Here is a 21714-nt window from a genome sequence, read left to right as displayed (position 1 = left end):
TCCACAAAGGTTGCTGACTCCTTTGGAATACTGAAATGAAGAGTTACTGTGTGGTTGCAGTATAAGTCCACCCAATGGGCACCACTGAGAAAATCAACTGAAATGATTTATGACCATAGTCTATTTGTTGCAGGGGCTAGAAAGAGATTACTGATGCCAACCTACCTTTCCACAGCAATAGCCACCAGTGTGAAAACTGAAGCTGAGACAGACATCCCTTGCACCAGTCCGCTCATTTTACACATGGTGTTGTTAAATGGCCAACCTAAAATGACACGAAGAACATCACAGGAATTTGCGCATACATAAACTCATATACAGAACAATTTACATTTGACTAGGGTTTATATCTGCAGAACTGGTGAAAATAAGCCTTGTGAAAAGGCTGCATGTCTTTTGAGGTTTTGTGAGTTGTCTTGTCTAAATTGCATTGAGCTGATAATTTGCAAAGAAATCATAAATCTAGTCACATATTTTTTGTTTCTTGCAAAAAAAGGAAGATACCACATGTTTGCCCAGGGAAATTGGGTGTTACCTAATCCATGTGCCTTACAGAGCCCCCTTGTTTGCCTTTTACTTTCCATACCATCCTTCTGGTTGAGGCCTAGGTAAAACTACAGAACCCACTAAACCTCTCAGGCTGCAGCCAGAGATGCAGTTTTTAAATCTATTAGAGATTTTTAGCAATCCTTTTGAGGTGTGTTATAAAGACTTAAAATACACTAGATTTAAATTTGATTTCTGCTTTCCATCAACAATTTCCTCTAGATGTCCCCATTTACCATGAATGGGCATTAGGGTGGGATCTTGTAGGCTGGCTGTGTATTTGGTTTCTTACTACGCCTAGCATGTCCTTTGGTGATGCAGTGACTTTAAAAAATGTAAGTAGATTGCAGTGCAAATCAGTGGGAGGCAAGGATGGTCTGTACTTTAACCTGTATGATTCTGAAAAATTGCCAAAGACTGTACTTTGAAGCCATAATGGACAAGCAAACAAAATAAATACCATCCTGTTATCTTTTTTAGATTTATATTGAAGGTTTCCAATACTAATCACCAGATTTGCTTTGGGTACAAAACTGTCACCTATTCAGCTAAAAGCTCAAGTTAATATTGATTACTATGTAGTTGTGCTCTCAAACAAGACTCTAAAAGTCTGTCTCTAGTTTTCACTTCAAATTTCCTCAATGCACAAAATATAGCTTTTTGTAACTGGCAGCCTGGCAGATTCAACATGGGAGATGTACAGTAGCGTACAGTTGAATCACTCCTGTTGGCCTCTTACCACATTATTGCCAGGGAGTTAGTTAGGGGATCCCTGGATGTTTCAGGCATCTGGAGTCTGAACAGGCATTGCCCTTCAGTCCTGGTTCCCTGGGCACACTCCTGGGATTCAGACCTGTTCAGGACCTTCCTGAACAGGTCTGGTTGGGAATATGCAACCAAATGGCACGTACCCAGGTTCCACTACTGACTTTCCTTTCTCCAGAATCTCAGCAAAGGTTCTATGTTTTAACCAATCGGAAGTCACAAGGTAAACGGCATATACAAAGAGTTTTTACACAGTTTCTAAGTAAAAGCAATGGTGTATTCAGAGGACAAAGTACAAGTGAACATTTATCATTAAAAAACAATTGCCTTTCTGAATGCACCGCCTCTCGGGTCAGCTAACCCTTCCCTCCACCTGGAGGGGCCCATCCGGTTTTAGGAAGGTAAGTTTTCTCTCCACATCTTCAGGATCCTGCAATAGCTCCATTAATCTTGAGCTAGCTAGCGCAAGATGGCTGACAAAAGTGAACAGGCTAATTTCCTGCTCTTTTATAACTTTCCAGTCCTTCAGATGTGAGCAACCTATTCAGGGAATCACTTGATGGATGTCTTAGGGGGGCAGGAAGCTTTGGCAAATGACAAAACCAGTTCTCTTAGAGCAGCAATTCTCAGCCTTTTTATATTAAAGGCACTTACTGGAAAATGCCAGCTCTTAGATTTTACTCTCTTTGACTATGGAAAAATAATACAGAATTTTTTCTGTTTCAAAGAACTCTGAAAGAACAGGGCAGAATATCACTATGGATCCTATTTGAAATCTCTGGGTTTATCTTGTGAATCATGTTTGCATACATAACAGTGTTAACATTGTGTGGTGCCTCACAGTACCCTTGAAAGCATCCCTGGTTGAGAATCACCATCTTAAAGAGAAGCATAATGTCTAAGATGTTTGTATTTGAACAAGAGCCCTCTACCGTAAGAGTCCAGAAAGTCCTTGGATTTCAGCCCATGCTGGAGGTGAAAAGATAACAGTGTAGTTAAAATGGAGCTGGCAGCTTTCTAAAGATGTATGCAGAGTTTATCACCTTCCACAGAACTTATAAGCTGTACGAACGGATTCCTTGGACATTGTGCTGTCCAAGTCAAGTTGGGCTCTTTCTGGCCCATGCAATATAAGTAATAAAGGTTCTGCAATCAGCACTTAGTTAACAGTTCCATATACATTACACAACATTATCCAGTTTATTAAACCTTAGCTGCACTTGCTTGGAAGGCTGAGCAGGTGTAAAAAGTAGTAAGATAAAATTTTAGTCATCAAAAAGGTCAGCAGCCACAACTGAACAAACACAGGGAGTAAACTGGTTAGGAAAGATGATGTCTTTATACAGATGCTTGCCAAGGTAAAATTGTGCCTTAATACAAAGAACATCAATGCAAAGTTATAGCTGCATTTTAATACAAATGTCCAGAAGGATTTTTTTATTCTGAGATGTGGCTGTATAAAAAATGGCATTTTATGAAAGAGTTCCAATCCTTTCCACATTCAGAGTCAGATAAACTCACCTGAATGACGAACATAATTTTATTGTTTTTCTTCCTGTTGGCATTACAAAGATAAGGAACTAATGAATGCTGAGTGAGCTGGACTTTATTTCAGTGTACATGTTATAAACAAATTCGTTTGCAAGGCAACAGGGTTGTACTGGGACAAGTAGGAGTATCATTTGAGCAGAACTGTGTTGCATGAAAGTGAGGGCTTAGTCTGGCCTGCAAGAATCTGTGTTACTGAGTACAGTGCTGCAAATGGAAAGAACCCAGGTTTATCGTCAAGTCCCAAACCCTATTTGCTGGAGTGGCAAATAGAAAAACATGTTTTCACTTGAGAACTTTTTGGTAATTGCTGAGAGAAATTCAAGTGCTATTTTTACAGGTTCATTTTTCAAATTAGAACACTACTTTGAGGTATTCATATTAACATTAATCGACCCACACTGAGGAACCTGACTTGATCTAATGGAGTTGTGTTTGCTCACCCCAACATTCACTTTAAATATTTATATGTATTTAACAGCCTAACTCATATTCAAAATATTGCATATGTTGAATATAAGCAAGGTAATATTCCTCTAAGAACCTCAGCTTTTCCTTTCCCTGACTTTTTAATGACATCAGCTTTATCTTGCAGTAGCATATTTTCATTTCCCATAATAGACCCAGGTGAGTTTCCAACTTCAATTTCATTTCCTGGGCAAACCAGAGCTGAGAAAGGCCTGTGGTACTAAAGCTGCTTCTTCAGGCCTAATGTAAAGATGATTTCTTGCATCTCCTTTGCAGGAACACGTCAGTGAATCTAAACAGAAGTACCAATGTAAGGCTCTGGAAGAACTCCTCTCCAGCGGTGTGAGGGATGAGGGGCCTGGACACATTACCAAGGATGAGATAGTGCAGATTGGGGAAAACAGAATTTTAGGAATAAGAAGTGGCAGATTCCAGCAGTGTGAATTCCAAAGGTTACTCCCAGTTGGCTCACTCATAAATTCGTACCTGGTTATTCAGGCTGAGGAGTTAGAGATGGCCAAATGTTATGTTAAGTGCAGCTTTCCTGACTGTGCCATCAGCAATAGAAATTGGTATGTTTTAATTATGCTTACCCAACAGGCCATGTAAGCTGAAGCAGACACTTGACCTTGACAAGGATGTTACGAATATCAAGGGTCAGCACCCAGTTCAAGTTTGCCTAATTTATGCTTTCCAAATTGCTAAGCCTTTTTGATTAGGGTCTAAACAAATATTGTTGTTCAGCACTTACAAAATTAGGAAAAAAGGTTGATTGTACCTGGTTGGAAAAAATGGAAAGGAGGAGCTCTGAGAACCCTCCAAAACAGAAGGAGGATTGGTAACATTCATTGTCATAGCACCCATCTGTACTATAATGTGGTAATGTTGCAAAGTGAGTGGGGGGAAGAACAAGGGTATATTGGTTTAAAACATACCCTTGTTTTACTGTTTGCTTTTGCAAACAGAAATAATAGTTCTTCATTCCAATTCAAATCCCAGTGGCTCCAACTGAGATCACTGCTTACCTACGGATTTCTGACATACTACCCAGCCACTTTTTGCCCTAATTACATGCTCTGTTGGGAGTGGTATTGATGGATACTTCTGACATTTGTTGGAAAACATCTAGTACATTTCCATTTACAACCCACAGCTCTTCATAAGTAGGTTTTGCATTCTAACCTTTCTACTGCACTTATCCTCTTAGTTATGGGGTTAGATGAAATAAAACAAATCATTTGTTACTCAGCTATCATCCATTTTCATTTCAAAGGGGTAGCAATGCTCATGAAGTGTGTTTAGAAACAGTGGACTGCTATTTCTAGGCTGCAGGGCACTAAAATACAGGGAATAACTGATGCAGAGAAGCAGTAGGAAGCCATGACCATGGCATTGATGTCAGGTGCCACACATGTAACAGGTCTTAATCTACACATGTAACAACAACAACACATGTAATAACACCATTAATAGGTCTTAACAAACCACACTAAATTCCAGAACTTGTGTGATTATTTCATCCCACTGATACTATGAAAAATCAGCCCTCCACTGCAACACTTTATGCTGAGAACAGGTATGAGGAAGAAGTGGTTTAGGCTATTATTTATTGTTCTAAAATGTTGCAGGCTGAAGATGTTGTCTTACAAAGATGATATCATGTTTATAATAGTACGGAAAGGGCTATGGGATCAAATTCTTGGTATAAGACCTTGAGTAAAGTTGCACCAGGAATGCATTTGGATTGTGTTCTTTATCATGCACAGTTTATGAGAAAACAAAAGACAAAGATATTCTGATCTTTAGAAAATGTCATTCTTTATCACCTACCATATGTCTCCTTTGCTTTTCATTCTCCACAGGGAGATCACTGGAATTGCTAAGCAAAATTCAGTAATCCTAAATACAACAACAGCAACCCCATCTTCCCTCTCTGATTCATCTGTCAGACTGATGACCCAACTGTCTAGGCAAATGTCTGGATTTCTTCTCTTCTCATTCCATCACAGGCCCTCTCCAGTCTGGCTTCCAGTCTGCTGAATCTGTAGTTGTCAAACTCTCTCATAACTTCTTTGCCATACCACAGTACAGAACCAGTGGTCCATCCTCATCCTCCTTGATCCATCAGCTACCTTCAGTATAATTAGTCATGTCCCTCTTAAAATATTCCCCTTCCTTGGCTTCCATGACCCTAATTAATCTCATAACCAGGAGTGAATTTGGGGGGAGAGGGTACAGTGGTATAGATGCTCCCTGCATTGGCTATGCACCGCATACCCACCAAGCTTTCTAAGCTAACCAGCTGACCAGCATGAGCTCCTGCCAAAACTACTGCTTTTGAATTGCTCTGGAGCCCAGGTGGTGAGTGCTGCTATCATTTACATCCCCTTTTTCACTTTCTCCCAAATTCAGCAGGAGGGAAGAGAGTATGGAGGTGAAGAGTGGTAGTGCTCACCTCCTGAGCTCTGGAGCTGTGGAAAAGCAGTGGCTCTAGCAAGAACCTGCATCAACCAGCTGGTGAACTTAAGAGAGCTCCAGTAGCTGCCTGCACTGACCAGTCATGAGCTCAAAGAGCTCAGCGTGAATGAACTGCACCACCATAGGGGGTCTGGCCACACACCCATCACTCCTTTCCCAGATCCGCCCATGTCCTTATCTCTCTTCCCCTCCTATTTCCTGGGGGTGGGGTTGAGGACACTTCTTTGATCCTCTTTTTTCCCTTTACACCTTAGATTTGTGTTATGTCACTTGCAGAACAAATTTAGGCATCGTATCTTTGTGGATGACTAACACATCTGCCTCTACTGCTGACTTGTCTCCTTGCCTCCCTTTCATAGATTTCATAGACATTAGGGCTGGAAGGGACCTCAGGAGATCATTGAGTCCAGCCCCTTGCCCAAAGGCAGGAAGTCAGCAGGGATCATAGGATCCCAGCAAGATAAACCTCCAAAAGTGTCTTGAAGGCATTTAAAGTGGGTGCTTGAACCACCTCTGGCAGCAGTCTATTCCAAACCTTGGGGGCTTGGACAGTAAAGAAGTTCTTCCTTATGTCCAGCCTGAAACAGTCGCGGAAGAGTTTGTGACCATTCGATCTCGTCATCCCTTGGGGGGCTCTGGTGAACAGATGTTCTTCCAGATCCTGGTGAACACCTCTAAAAACTTATAGGTGGCCACCAGAACGCCCCTGAGCCTGCACTTTTCCAGGCTGAAGAGTCCCATGGCTCTCAGCCTCTCATCATAACGTCTGTTATCCTGAGCTCTGATCATGCGTGTGGCTCTCCTTTGCAACCTCTCAAGCTTCTCCACATCCTTTTTGAATTGTGGAGCTCAAAACTGGATGCAGTACTCCAGCTGTGGTCTCACCAAGGCTGAGTACAAAGGGAGAATGATCTCCCAGGATTTGCTTGAGAAGCATCTATGAATGCAAGACAGCGTTTTGCTCGCCTTACTAGCTGCAGAATCACATTGAAGGCTCATGTTCATCTTGTGGTCAGTCATGACCCCCAAGTCTCTTTCTTCCATAGTGCTAGTCCCTTTCATCCATAGGGATAACCAGCATAGCACTGCTGAGCCTATAAGCATGGTGCAGGTTTTTCCTCCCAAGGTGGAGAACCTTGCATTTTTCAGTGTTAAACACCATCAGGTTCTTGTCCACCCATTTCATGAGACTGTCAAGATTTGCCTGAATCACCCTCCTGTCCTCAGGTGTGGAAGCTTTACCTCAGAGTTTTGCCAAAAGTAGAATCTTGGCTATGCATTCTGACATCTCCTGGTGGATATTTAACTATCAATTCAGGTTTAATGCAGTTAAAAGTACTCTTCATAGTTTTCCTCTAAATTCCCCTTACCTCCTTTCTGAATCACTTGGGACAACATGGCTATTTTTGCTATCACTTAGACCTATCACCTGGGCATCATCTTTGATTTGGACCTCTCTTACATCCTCATGTCTAAGTTATCTGAATCTTGGTGATTTTTTTCTATAGATGGTAAGAATTCTATAACATTTGTATCCATCAGCACAGCTAAAACTCTCATCCAGGCTCTCACCATCTTGCATCCTTATTATTATAGAAGCATTTTCTCTGACATTGATCAACATAGCCTCTCATCTCCCATCTCATATCCATTCAGAATGCTGTTGCAAAGATCATTTTCTGAGCCCATTACTTGGATTGTACCAATCTCCCTTTGACTCCCTTCACTGTCTTCCCCTTCTCTGTTACATCCAATGAAATTTGATGTCAAGGTCTTTCCTGACTATTATTTCTCATTCACTGTTGAAACATCAACTCCTACCTCCCATAAGTCAGTGATGTCAGTCTCTATCACCTACTCATTACATTTCCAAACAAGGACTTTTGCGCTTTCTTCCATGCTGCTCCTCATGCTTGGAATGAGTTCCCTGAAAACATCTTCAAAGCTACCACATTACCTTCTTTCAAATCCCTTTTAAATTCACCTTGGCTGTTATGCTTACTAAAAGCATGACAACAGGCCCCTGATGTTCTGATACTACAGCCAATCTCACTAACCAGTACTGTCTGATGGTTTCCTGGTACTTTTTCATACACTTGTCTGTATCCCTTATTTTATCTTGCCTTATGACTGGGATGTAAGATGTTTGGGCCAAGGATTTTTTTTTTTCTCTGTTCATACTACATGCAGCACTAAGGGCCTAAAAGGCCCTAACCCAATACTAGGACTTCTAGGCATTACTGTAATGGAAATGGCAAAGGAGAGGAAGGAAAAAACCTAAATACTGAAATCATAGAAATACAGAAGAGATGGAGAAAATGCTAATGTTCTCTCCTCATCTAGGCAAGGGAGCTGCTCAAAATCATTAAATGAAAGAACAGACGGCTGCAGCTTATTTTAATTCCTTGCTAGTCTCAAGCAAAAAATTGCATCTCCCATTCTTGTGCCATGACATCCTAAAATCAAGCCAGGTTTTCTTTGGAGTTTAAACTGATTAGAGACATCATAAATGTGCATACAGGGAGAGGATGGGTGTGGGGGAGGGAGAGAGAGATCATAGAAAAGTAGGGCTGGAAGGGATTTCATGAGCCTATGTATTCCAGCCCCTTGCTCAAGGCAGAATCATACCTTACTAAACCATCCTGGCCAAGTGTCTGTCCAACCTGTTCTTGAAAATTTTCGGGGATGGAGATTCCACAACTTCTCTAGGTAGCCTGTTCCAGTACTTGACCACCCTCATAAAATTCCTCCTAATCTCCAACCTAAATTTCTCCTGATGCAGTTTGAGGTCATTGCTCCTTGTGAGGAGTTGGTGTACAGCCACACAAGTATATAGACAGCCAGGCAGATATGAAACAATATATTTAGCAGTATAGAACAGTTCTGTAGTAGGGCTGTGCAAAATTTCACCAGGTTTTTTGTTTTGAAGCTGCTTCGAGCTCAAAACAGAGAAATCGAAATGAAACAAAAGGCTTCAAAACAGCTTCAAAACGAAATGAGGGCACTCAAAACATTTTGAAACTTTCTAAATGTTTTGAGTTTTGAAGCTGGGCTTACTTGGCTTCAGCACTGGTCCATGGAGGCAGCAGCAGCTTCCTGTCATCTGTCATGCAGATCCAGGGGCTTGCACCCCCAGGAGGGCTAGAGGGCTATGCCAGACTCCTCCTAGGGGTGTGAGCCCCCGATCTGTGTGCCGGATGAGAGGAGGCTGCTGCTGCTGCTGCCTGGGACAGGCGGCAGCAGCATACCTTTCCAGTGCTGGGCATACCAGAGCCCAGCGCCGGTCCCAGGTGGCAGAGGCAGCCTTCTCTCATCCAGCGCACAGATCTGGGGGGTTTGCACCCCCAGGAGGGTTGCGCCGGACTCCTCCTGGGGGTGTGAGCCCCCTGATCTGTGCACCAGATGAGAGGAGGCTGCTGCCTGGGACAGGTGGCAGCAGCAACCTCCCCCGGTGTTGAGCACAGCCTGTGCCCAGCACTGGTCCCAGGTGGCAGAGACAACCACCTCTCATCTGGTGCACAGATCCAGGGGCTCGCACCTGTGGGAGGGCTGCTGGGCTGTGCCAGCCTCCTCATGGGGGTACAAGCCCTTGGATCTGCATGTCGAATGAGAGGAGGCTGCTGCTGCCACCTGGGACCAGTGGCAGCAGCAATCTTCCCTGGCACTGGATGCAGACTGTGCCCAGCACTGGTCCCAGGTGGCAGCAGCAGCAGCCTCCTCTCATCTGGTATGCAGATCCAGGGGCCCACACCCCTGGGAGGAGTCTGGCACAGCCCCACAACCCTCCCAGGGGTGCAGGCCCCTGGATCTGCATGCTGGATGAGAGGAGGCTGCTGCTGCCACCAGCAAGTGTCAAGAGTTGTGCTTTGAACAGTTTGAGGTGCAGTTTCCCAGAAACCTCTGCACCTATATCTTTGAAACTTGGCAGGCTTCATGCTCCCTGAAGGAGATACCATCCCGGCACTTTTCATCCAAATCAGGCAAGAAATGGTGAAGTTTTAGGCATTTTCATGATTACCCATTATAGCCTATGGGTAAAATGTCAAAACGTGGAAGGCAACAGAAATAGTTAGGGGGATGGACCACATGATGTCTGAGGAGAACCTGAGGGAACTGGGCCTCTTTAGTCTGTAGAAGAGAAGATTGAGAGGGGATGTAATAGCAGCCTTCAGCTACCTGAAAGGTGGTTCCAAAGAGGCTGGAGCTTGACTGTTTTCAGTGGTAGCAGATGACAACAAGGAGCAATGGGCTCAAGTTGTAGCAATGGAAGTTTAGGTTAGATATTAGGAAAAAAACTCTCACTAGGAGGGTGGTAAAGCACTGGAATGGGTTACCTTGGAGGTTTTTAAGGCCCAACTTGACAAAAGCCCTGGCTGGGATGATCGTGTTGGGGATGGTCCTGCTTTATGTCATTGCTGCTCAGAGTACGAAACTGCCCTGCTAAGTCTCTGTTATTGGGAGATACCATCTAACATGCTTGACAAAGTTTGGCATTCCAGGTGTGGTGGTGATACCTGCATACAAGAGCTGTAACACTTCAGACAATCTCCAGTAGTTTAGGGAGATAGAAAGTAGGAACAGGATCCACATTTCCAGCTGTATATTCCAGGACACTAAATACTAGATTGTCACTAGGGATGCTGATGCTTAATATTTGGTATGAAATTTTCTATTAGAATATTCTTTGTTGTCCTTTTAAACTGGAATTGCAGCAGGCTACTGAGTGTGTTTGTTGTTCCTTCTATTAAATGAATACTAGCATACTTGGTAGTCAAACTATTTCAGTGAAAGTTTCCTATCTTAATAAGATCCAGACTTTGTGTCCGGAGATGGTGTGGATGACAGAGCGAGCAGAGATGTGCAAGATGGTATCACATGACAAAAAGGAAATTACATATTGTATGGAAGCCAAGAGAAGAAAAAATACTTGATAAAATACTTGCTATCTTTTCCTAGACATAGAGATTCCAATATTTATATTCAGGGGCACTCTGAAGAGTAGTTCTGTGAAAGTGATATGAGAATAAGATGCTTCTTTTAATTGGCAGGAGTGAAAACACCTGGTGTCTGAAAAAATCAAGCTGAGATCCTTCTGTTCTTCACATTATTAGAAATAAAGATTCCTAGACTTGACCAGCACTGCTGATGATGAGCAGAAGCATGAAAGAGTAAAGAGGCTTCTTCACCTCCTTGCCTAATTTGTATCAGGACAAAGCAGAAGAGCAGCCACTGAGCTTGGGGAATAATTCCTCTACAACAGCGGGGGCAGGCATGCCACAAATTAAGCCCCATGCCTTGTACACCTGCCATTTTGATTCCCTTCCTCTGCCTGATACACTGCTCTGCTTTCTGCTACCTGCCACACACAGGTGGCCCATGCTATTTGTGGTGTGTGTCCCACAGGTTGGCCACCCGTGCTCCAGCAGCTCACAGACCAGAATAGACTAGGTGGAGCCATGACTAGCTCCAGGAGCCCCTTTGGAGTGGTGCTGTTCTGCAGTGTAACCTTCTGCAATCAGAACTGTGTATTTTGTTGATGATGCCCTGTGAGCAGCATAACAGCATACAGACCATCCTTATTTAGCTGTGCTTGCTTTGCAGTACTAGCAGGAGTAAAATGCTTGGCTTGACAGGAAGGTTGCAAGCAGATGTCACCTCTGTGCCACCATAACAGTGTTTTTACAACTTGTTTTTACAGGTACAAGTTGCGAGTGAACAGACGTCCTTGCTCCTTGTTGTGCTCCAAGTGCCCAGAAATAGTTGTATGATGATGATACCTGTTCACACTTTGTTGGTCCTTATCCCTGAGGATGTCTCTTTGCTTATGGTGTGATTCCTGCAATCTAGGGCTGCCTGCACTCTCCAGCCACCCTGGGCAGGTGACTCCCTTGGGGTCCCCTGTCCTGCAGCATGAATTTCTGGGACACACACCTGTAAGCACAGAGCAGGAAACCCTGGTCATCTCACAGGATTGGGCCCCTGAAGCCTGCATGACTGACAAGCGGAACACTGGCCCTGGGTAATGTCTGTACCTGCCAACCAACTGGATCAGCTGAGCCAAGGCACATTTTGGCACAGCTGATCCCATGACAAAAATGATGTCTGTTTGTAGATTAGGAAAGTGCATTCTGTGAGCTGGGATGATTCATGGGAAGGGGCCGAATAAAGAGGAAGTGCTGTTTCTGCATAAGCAGTCACTTTTCTAATCAAAGCAGCACTTTGAGATAAGAAAAATAAGTGGTTTACACTTTCTTCACTCCTGCATCAAACATTGCTGCATCACTGTAAAGCTTGTTTTCTTTTTACCAGAGGAGCAGCCACTAGAAAGAAAAAAGGGAGTGTCAAAGGAGCATCCAAGTAACAAAAAGGGATAGGGTGGCAGTCAGGATGATCAGAAAGGAGACAGATTGCTGTTAGGAGGCTGGAGAAGACTCCAAAAGCTGGGAAGAACTGCTGAGAGGCCCTGGTTGAAGAAGAGTACAAATGAGAGGAGGATCTGAGAAGTACAGGAAATACAGGAAAGTACAGGCTGCAGTCAAAGATGTTGGACAGGGGTCAAAAGAGCAACAGCAAGAGGGATGGGAGAAGCAGAAAATATTTGGTCTGTTTTGGCCCAAGATGGTGATCTAGCCTCATGATTGGTCATCTTCCCTGTTTGCTATGATTGTTTCTATGCGTGAGGTTCCCAACATTTCTGGTAACTGTGAGATCAGTGTGACGGTACCCAGCTAGACTTGCCTCTCCTTACCCATGTTGCACAAAAGCTTCTACATCTTTAAATGAGTTAGTGTTTAAGATGCCACCTTGCCCCCTGCCTGCTTTGCATTGTTAGAAATGAGAGTTCAGTCTCCAGCCCACGGCTAGATCCAGCCTTGAAGCCATGTCATATGGCCCCTGGAGTGCCTCATGGCTCAGAAATTTAGCACAGCAACATTAATTGCTGGTGCTTTCCTGCAACTAAATTTCCCAACCCAAGGGAAGCTCTGTGGGCTGGATAATGTGGTTTTGCATGCTAGATTATACCATCACTTGGCTGTATCCAGGCTGGCATGGGGTCAGATCTAGTGTATGGGTCACGCTGGTGCAGGGTTGGCTCCAGCATGTGGGATCACATTGTTGACCAGCCCACACAAATTCCAGTCCCAGGGCTGACTCCACTCTACACATCTAGCCTGTGGGGCAGGCCAACTGATCTAGCCTGTCATCTCATCCAATGCCTCCAGTGCATTCAGCTTGTTACTTTGATCAGATCTCCCTGCTGCAAAAGAATGCAATTATGCAGAGCTTGCTTATATTTTGCCATAAACAGTGACTGTAGGAAAAAGAGTCTTGAATAATGTAGGATGTTAAAGGAACTGGAGAAGAAACAAACAGCTGGGTGCACTGAGAAAGAAATGAGATGAAATTAAAAGCAATAGCAATGATAAATTCACCAAATTAAAGAGCTTTTTCCCCATGTCACCATGGTACATGGGAAAGAGGGATTTTGTAACCACATAAGTTGAAAACATCTTGGCTTCTTGCTATGTTAATTTCAGACATCTCATCACATGATTTGCCCTTTAAAAATCTTGTAGTGCATAAAGGAAGAAAAGCAAATTGCTTTCTTTTTTTTTTCCCCAAGCAAATTACATCAGCTTCAGACACACAGGGAGCTAACACAGCAGGCAAAGCTGAGCCCATAAAAAAGATCAAAGAGGGAGGGAGATAAATTGTACTAATAACTGCTTTCTGTCAGTAGGACTGCCTGGGATTTGTGATTTAATGGCACTCATTGCTCAAGGTTGCAACCTGATGCAGGTCACTGGATGGTGTTTCCCTTCTAAATTGAATGACATTATTTTTCCCCTCTTGTCACAGGTAGAACCTGGACATGAGGAAATTAGGATTCTTCCTCAGGAGTACAGGCTCTACAATATGGGAAGTCCAGGAGCCAGAGGCAGGGGTCAGAGTACCGGATATCAATCTGAGTCTGAAGTATTACACTGAGGGCTCAAGATGATTCTGTGGTCAAGGCCAGGCCAGAGGTCAGGAGCCAGGCTAGGCAGGAATGAGGTACTGGGGTCTAGGGTGGAGCAAGAAAGGAACAAGGCTGGAAGGTCCCATATAACCAAGCTACCAACACTGTTACCAGGACAAGGCCCCAGGGCAAATGGTAGGGTTTTTATAGCCCTCCCGTCAAGGGCTTTTGCCTGCCATCGGCTCCCCTGGGTCCCATGGTTCTCCAGGCCAAACTGCACAGAAAGGCCAAGGTTGGGCTGAGTCCAGTGCCCAGTCTGTTATTTGGTGGCACTGTATCCTGGCCTCCACCCGTAAGCCCAGAAGAACTGGGTTCAAGCACTAGGGAACCTGATGCCCGCTGTTATTGTAAATTTGCCAGGTTGCCAAGGGAACCTTTCTAATTCTTATAGGAGTGGTGCTCAACCTTCTGGCCCCATTGGCTGGATGAGTAGTGCGGGGCTGGTCCATGTGCCAGATCCTGTGGGAAAGGTCAGTTTGCAGGCTGGACCCAACATATGATTGGTATGTGGGGTTGGTCTATGAGTGCAATGCTCTGCAAGCCAGATTGGGCTGTGGACCTACTTCATGCACTGAACTGACCCACACACCAGATCTGACCATGGCCTGATCCCATGTCAACATAATCCAGCACATGAGGCCACATCAGCCCAGGAGCTGGAGGTTGATCACCACTGTTACTGCATGAGGAAGAAAATACTGGGAAGTTGGCCAAACACTAACTGCTTAAGACCAAACCCAATGGATCTGAATGACTAGTTGCCTAACCCCAAGTTTCAGGAGGAAATCACACGTGACAATTTATCAGCTGCTTAGAATAGCTCTCCCTCAGGTATCAAAACAGCACTAGCTGGTGCTGTGACTGGCAAATGAATTGAAAAGCTGCTGGAACTGGAAATAAATTGGCCCAGTCTTGATGAGGTGACTGACAGGTATGAGAGTAAGAGTGTGAGGAAGAGGAATCAAAGAGAAGATTGGAGTGCTCATCTGACCTTTGGGTCGTATAAAATCCACTGCATGATGCTACTTATGACCTTGCCAATGGTATTCCATATTCAGCAAAGCTTTACAGCAATCTTTCCAAGTATAGCTACACACTGAATTATAATAGCTTTTGGCTTATCATCTCCTGGAAGTCAGCAATATAAGCACAGTGAGGAGCGACAAGTTACAAAATAACAATAATCAAATACAACGAGAAAATACCAGCACTTCTCAAAAGAACTTCCTGTGAGAAAGAATACCCTCATTGGCAAGCAAAGTCTGCTCTTGAAGCTCCTGTTGTTGTGTCCTCTTATGAATTGATACAATTCAGCCTCTTGTGTGGAAAGTATAAATCTGCCCCGATCCTCTGCATTATTGGCATGGTTTGTTTAATGCCAGATATTAACTTTCTTTTCTTTTTGCTCTCTAGGCAGCAAAGTGTTAGATTATCTGAATGACTATTGGTTGGCTTCATGGATTTGCATTCCCTAATAAATAGATAAAATCAGAAGGGACTTTTGGCCCTTCTCTGTGATGCTCTGGGGAGGTGAAATTTCAGGAAGGCTTAAAATGTGTCTAAATCTTTCTTTCCCTATGCCTGAAAGCTTACAAAGAACAATTTTTCCAAATATTTAGTTGGTATAATAAAAGATATCACCCAAAGAACCTTGTCTGCCTATGTCCTTAGACCAACATGGCTATAACCAACAACTCTAAATCTTGTTGCATTTGATGCTCTGGCTCCTCTATTTTTAAAAATTATGTAAGAATCTCACTTTTATTAAAAAAAGATAGTTCCTACTTACTTTAGCACTCATAGTTGCAGAGATAATTTTAAAAACGTGACCTGAGTATGACCTAAAAGCTCAGAAAACTAGGAGAGCAAAAAAAGAACCCCCCAGTTTAAATAAAATTTTATAATGTTTAAGCCAGTGTCATGATTTTTGGAGGTCTGACTCATGATTTTTAATTGGTCTCAGTTGGCCATACAGAATTTCATGTCCTGCCTTTCTCATTTCAACTGTAAGACTTCAGGAAAGACAACTACCATCTAATGGGTGAAATATAGCGGCAAAGCACGGGAGAAAAGCCTGGGGTTGGGAAATTTCACTGGGGTAGCAGAAGAGGAGTACATGAACTGGAGGAGGGAAGCCTTTGTGAAACAACTCTGTGGAAAGAGGCTGTAGTGCAGTGGGAGTGCTGCAACACTTGGTCTTCATGTAGTTTTTCACATGCCTCCTTTCAGTAGCCTGGAGGGCATAGCCAGCAGATCTTTACTGTACTAAAGTACAAGGGATTAGCAGGGAAAACTTCATGATTCTTATGCTGCCAACATAGACACTGTGGGTGGAATACCACCAAAGGGAGAGAAACACTGTTTTGGAGAGCTTCATCTTTAGAAACAAAATCAAGCTATAATGAGAGATGTTCCCTCCTTCCTCCACCTGCAGTTACTATGTTTCCATCAGATTTAATTCTGAAAGACTAACGTCCTCTTAGCTCTTCTGAAATGGACACTCCAGACAGGATGCAAGAAATTTACTAATCCAAGGGTGCATGAGCACAAAAGTAAAAAATTCTGCTTGAAGATTCAAGGCTTCTATTCTAGGAAGTTACTGCACAAATATTCTATATTACTTCCCTTTCCACTGACGCATTAGCTTGCAGCTCACATCTGCAAGACCCAACAATTATAAATAAATCCCTCCTTCAGTTCCCTCAGTTTCTTTTGGCTCTCCTCCTTCAGCCTTGGCTTTTGCAATCTGGGTTACCATTCATTCCCTTGCTCACCTGTGATAAGGTTGTCCACTAGGGTGGTTGGCATACAAAAGATCCCCACCAGCAGGTCACTGATGGCCAAGTTGAGGATGAACATGTTGGTGACGGTTCGCATCTGCCGATTCTTCAGCACAATGAAGCATACCAGCATGTTGCCAATCATGCACATGAGGAAAATGAAGATATAGGCTAGTATGAACATAGCAGCGATGGGGGAGGCGTGTTGGTAATAAGATGAAAAAATGTAGTTGTCCTTGAACACATGGCTGCTGCTTTCATTCTTGGAAAAGGGTAAACTGGTGTTGGAAGGAAGAAAAGTACTACCTAAAGAAAAGAGGAGAGAATAATAAACTCATGAAGGCTCAGTATGATAAAGCTATTGTTTGCTTAACTTCAACCTTTTATAAGGCTCTTGGGGGAGTTTATTTATAATATTTTTTACTCAAGTTTTTATGTTGAATAAAATTAATTAAAAATACCCCAGCAAGGGTGAAAAGAATGACAATGTAGAGTAAATATTTTTGGCAGAAAAAATGAGTTAGCAAGGTTTTTTTCCCCAAGGATCAATGTTTATGAAGCAAGTATAATGTGCTAGAGGTTCACTTGAATCTAGAAGCTCACCAAGGCAAGCTGCACGTGAAACCAAACAATGCAAAAAAAATCAAAGAAAGGGACAGATAGATTAGGAAATTATGAATGATAAACTGCTTTTTTTGCAGTTTGTCTCAAACTGGGAGAGACAAAAATCAAAGTAAGGTGCCTTGTATTTTTTTCAAATAGAAGTCTTGGAATACATAGTTGTAATATCCTGCAGCGAATATTAATTTCTTACTGGCTTAAGATTGGGAAGTTTAGCAAATATAGTTAAATGTCTGCTTAGCCTACTTGGCAGAAGCTGAAGGCCAGGATATCATTATAGAGAGGCTCAGAATTTCCATTTTTATATTAGCAGCTCAGGTACCAAAGAGTTGAGGAAAGAAAGGGAAGGAAGGCATCAGGATACAACTCTTTCTAAAGATCTTCCCCAGGACAGTTAGGAGCCCCATACCTATCACTCACCAGTCTCTGCAGCACCCCTCTACTCAAAAGAGCCTCTGCTACAGTTCCATTACGCATATAAGACCCCTGAGGCACACCAGAGGGGAGACCTATCATTGGTAGTTTGTGGAGAATCAGATTCAAGTGCCATCAAGCTTTTTCTTGCTAACCCCAGCTCAAAGGAACTGGTAGGTAGGAGATGGAGCTATGTCCTGGGGACCTCAAAGCCAGAACCAGGATCTGAATTCCACTACACTGTTTGACATACATTAAACACTGTGGTGTTGAGACCTCAATGGAGAACCTGTTTTGAAAGCTGTTTCTTGCTCTGCACAGCCCTTGAGGTGCCTCTGGGCTGTGAACATTCAGGAATTAGGTATTTCAAGGGGCCTTTCCTTTCCTCAGTGTCATCCCCTTCATTTTGTTTTGACCTACATTTTGGTAGTATTTTCATTTCCCAAAGAGTGGTACTGCAAGTGGTAGTGCAACCCATAGAGCTAAACCAACAATTTCTTCTAACATGCCCAATGGTGCTTCTTCCATAACAACAAAAACATTCATGTTATTTTCTTTTTGAAGCCTACAATATGCTTTTAAAGCAATTAAGCGGTAGGGGACCCTGCAAGAATTCTTTCCTTTGAGGTCAGAGAAACAGATCACCCATTTTTTGGCATCCCCTGGAGTGCACTTCTGATAATGGCCACCCAGACTCCCTACTGCCTTTATTTAATTAGGGTTGTTTGAAAAACAAGAGGGACCCTGGAGGGAAATGTAACCCCACAACAATGATGGAGAGCTCTTTTTCCCCCCAGCTAGTTTGTGTTCTCCACACTCCACAGAAGGGTCTACAGTGTAATGCAAGCTACGTCACAGGAACACTACAGCAGGCTTCAGCCACAGCCACAACATCGAACTCAATCACAGCATTCATATTTAAAAATAGAAAGTGTATTCCTCCTGAACTGTTTAATGCTCAGAGCTCCAGGTAGGGTATGTGGGGTGATAGCGTGAGCTGGCAGGCTTTGAGAAAGACATGATACTGATCCATTCATCCCCAGCTGCATTTTGATGTTGCTCAGTTTTTTTCCCTTTCAGATGATAAACAAAGCAGCTGCATGGGCTGAGCATGGGGCCCAGTATAAGTATGGAAGGGTGCCCACTGACCTCTCTGGACACTAGCTCAGGCCCAGCCTGTGCCTTTGTCTCTGCTTATTCCCTTCTCATGCCTCCCATCTCCTGGATGTGTTGTACTTCATTGGCACTGCTTCCAGGCCACATACTGGAAGCTGATGAGAGGTACCATGAACAAAGATATGTCCTTTGTGACTGCATGAGGTAATTCCTCACGACTAGCACTGTTTTTTTGGCAAGCCTTCAGGCTAACACAGGGGTCTGAATTGAGAACAGGTCGATTCTTATGGTCACTGCTAGAGAGAAAAGATTTCTGAACCCGTAAGAAAAATAAAACTATTAAGTGTCTCTTCTAAAACAAATTTCTCACAGGGATGTTTTCAATACAGAAAGGAACACTGTCCATACAAAATGTGGAGCTCATTCTCAAGCAAATATTTGCTCAAAATCTGTTAGAACTTGACACCGTCACTGATGACAGTGCACCTGTTTCAGCCACTACAAACATAACCGCTCTCAGGGATTCCTGGCAAGGATGTTGGCTCTAGTGTGTCATTGGTCGCTTAACTACCTTGAGTTTATTTTAATTTTTTAGACTCCCAACTAAGCAGTCTAGGAAAGAGAAGGTGCTGTAGTACATCTCAAGTGAGGTCATGGGCAACTGGTGCCTCCTGAATCCGGGGGGGCACTCACAGAAGCTGCCGGCAACGGCGGCCCTGTCAGAGGGGGCACCGGCCCTGCCAACAGCATCGGTGTCAGCTGTCCGAGGGGCACCGTCCCCGTCGGGGGGCACGTGCACCTCCGTGCACCCTCTACCAGTCACCTATGGCTGAGGTGGACAAGGAAGAACTATAGGCTGCATGGACATGGTTTTGATTATCAGGTAACATTTCCCAGCAATACCACCCCACCTCCCCTTACACATTTATCAGATTTTTTCTAAAATACAGAGGGCCTGATTATGGGCTGCAAAGACCTCTACCTGAAATTCTCAACAATGCCGTCTCCTCCTTTTGTGGAAATTAGCAGGAGGTCTCTTTTTATCGATACCGTCTCATTCTGCATTGACATTCTTTGTATTTACATCCATTCTGTCCATCCCCTGATGTTCTTGTCAGCACAGGGAGTATGTCTCTGTGTCAGTGTGCTGCCTCTCTCTCCTGAGAATTGCTTTTGGTCTTGTACTGCGCTACCACTACCCCCTACCTTGCAGTTCTATATATACCTGTACAAAAATGAGAAGTGTATGAGGCCCCTGAAAGGCTTGGTCTCATCAAGGATATTCTTCAGTTTGCGAACCATGTGCCTGCAAGGTCTTCTTAAAGAACAGGCTTCCAATTAAGCAACTGCTCTACCTGTACTGGATTAATGATATCCTTTTATCCCTGGACTAGTCTATTCTTTCTGGGCTTTCTCCAGGCTCCTTCACCCACTTATAACTGTGAGCCAATTAGGCACCAAACACCTGGTTCCCTGCTGCCTCACACATTGTGTTGCCATTTACACCTGTACCAAAGGTGTACAAATGGCAACACAATCTCATTTAGGAGTGTTTTACACCCACACTTTTAAAGAAGAAAATCAGCTACTCAGAACATTGCCTAGAAAGAATCTTTTCTTTGTGGTGGATGGAGCAGCTGCTGCAAAACAGACAGGGAAACTAAGAACCTGAGGGCAACTCAGTAATACAATCCATTTCTAAGCCCTAGCCTGAGCTTTAACTAGAGTTGTCACAGGTAAAAATGTCTTCTAGCAAATTCTCCCCAGAGAACAGGGTGTGGACTAGAAGATTTCTCTCCCTGTCTGGCACTAGTTCACACTTCAGTAGAAGGCAGTTTTCAGCAGGAAAATCCTAGGTGAGTCCCAGATTATGGATTCTTTAGTCCAGTAGGTTGGGTGTAAGTTAGGTAGGTAGCTTGGATGTAAGCTTGTGTTTTCCAGCTTGTTTTCTTTCCTTTGTTACTCTTGGGAGCTTTGGGAGTTCCAGAAGGAATAGGCTCTTGCAAGACTCAGCTAGGAGGCTGTATCTCCCATTCCTGAATCTGCACTGATGGTTCAGGTACCAGGGACTCAAGGCTGAGTGAGTGCAGAGCCTTGTCACACCCCAAAATGGCACCAGGTGCCTCCACTAAGTTTTCCCCATTTGGGCTCCCTAGAGAAAAAAAATCTTGGGTTATCTTAGACTTCCTGCAAGCATGCCTGAAGGAAAAGAGCCCAAGGCCATTCCCTGTGTGCTCTAAAAGGGGGCTGTTCACCTGGCTAGAGGCCCGTGGAGCATGGAGAAGACAACAGACTATGTAAAATTAGCTCTGAACAGGCAAGGGATCTCCTGCAACACTTGTATGTTTTCAAGTCAGCTGGGCCTGATGACCTGCACCCAAGAGTCCTGAAAGAACTGACTGAGCTTATAGCAGTGCCTCTGGCCAAGCTGTTTGCAGAGTTGTGGAACTTGGGAGTGGTCCCGGATGACTGGAAGGCAGCCAATGTGGTGCCCATCTTCAAGAAAGGAAAAGGAGATGACCCTGCAAACTACAGACTAGTCAATATGACCTCAGTATAATCTCTGAAAAATTTATTAAGGAGGCCATCAATCACAAGCTGGTAACTGACAAGGTGTTAAGAAGCAACCAGCATGACTTTGTTGAGGGTAGATTATGCCTAACAAACCTTGTGCCTAACAAACCTTCTACAACCTGGTAATTAGCCATCTGGATGAAGGACATGAGACTGACGTAATGTACTAAGAGTTCAGTAAAGCTTTTGATTCTGTTCCCCACAGGATACTCTCAAGCAAACTGGAGGTTACTGGGCTAGATCAATCTACAGTGAGTTGGGTGGACCATTGGCTTAGAGGTCGCTCCCAGTGGGTTGGAAATTGATGGGATGGCCTCATCCTGTAGTGCCATCTCCAGTGGTGTCCCCCAGGGATTGGTGCTTGGACCTGTTATCTTCAATATA

At 43.8% G+C, this 21714-nt stretch overlaps 1 protein-coding gene across 1 annotated transcript in view; it reads right to left on the bottom strand.

Moving 5' to 3' along the window:
- The window catches only part of NPFFR1 (neuropeptide FF receptor 1), a 29750-nt gene that overhangs the window by 4209 nt on the left and 3827 nt on the right, over positions 1-21714 (bottom strand). The window contains exons 2-3 of the mRNA XM_019538557.1: positions 16600-16911; positions 166-265 (exon numbers count right to left, since the gene is read on the bottom strand). Coding sequence (XP_019394102.1) covers positions 166-265; positions 16600-16911 — 412 coding nt within the window. The remainder of the gene's footprint in view (positions 1-165; positions 266-16599; positions 16912-21714) is intronic.

This window comes from Crocodylus porosus, unplaced genomic scaffold (genome assembly GCF_001723895.1).
Source record: "Crocodylus porosus isolate Cpor-Errol unplaced genomic scaffold, CroPor_comp1, whole genome shotgun sequence".
Lineage (NCBI taxonomy): Eukaryota > Metazoa > Chordata > Crocodylia > Crocodylidae > Crocodylus > Crocodylus porosus.
This window is presented reverse-complemented; position numbering and strand designations above follow the sequence as displayed.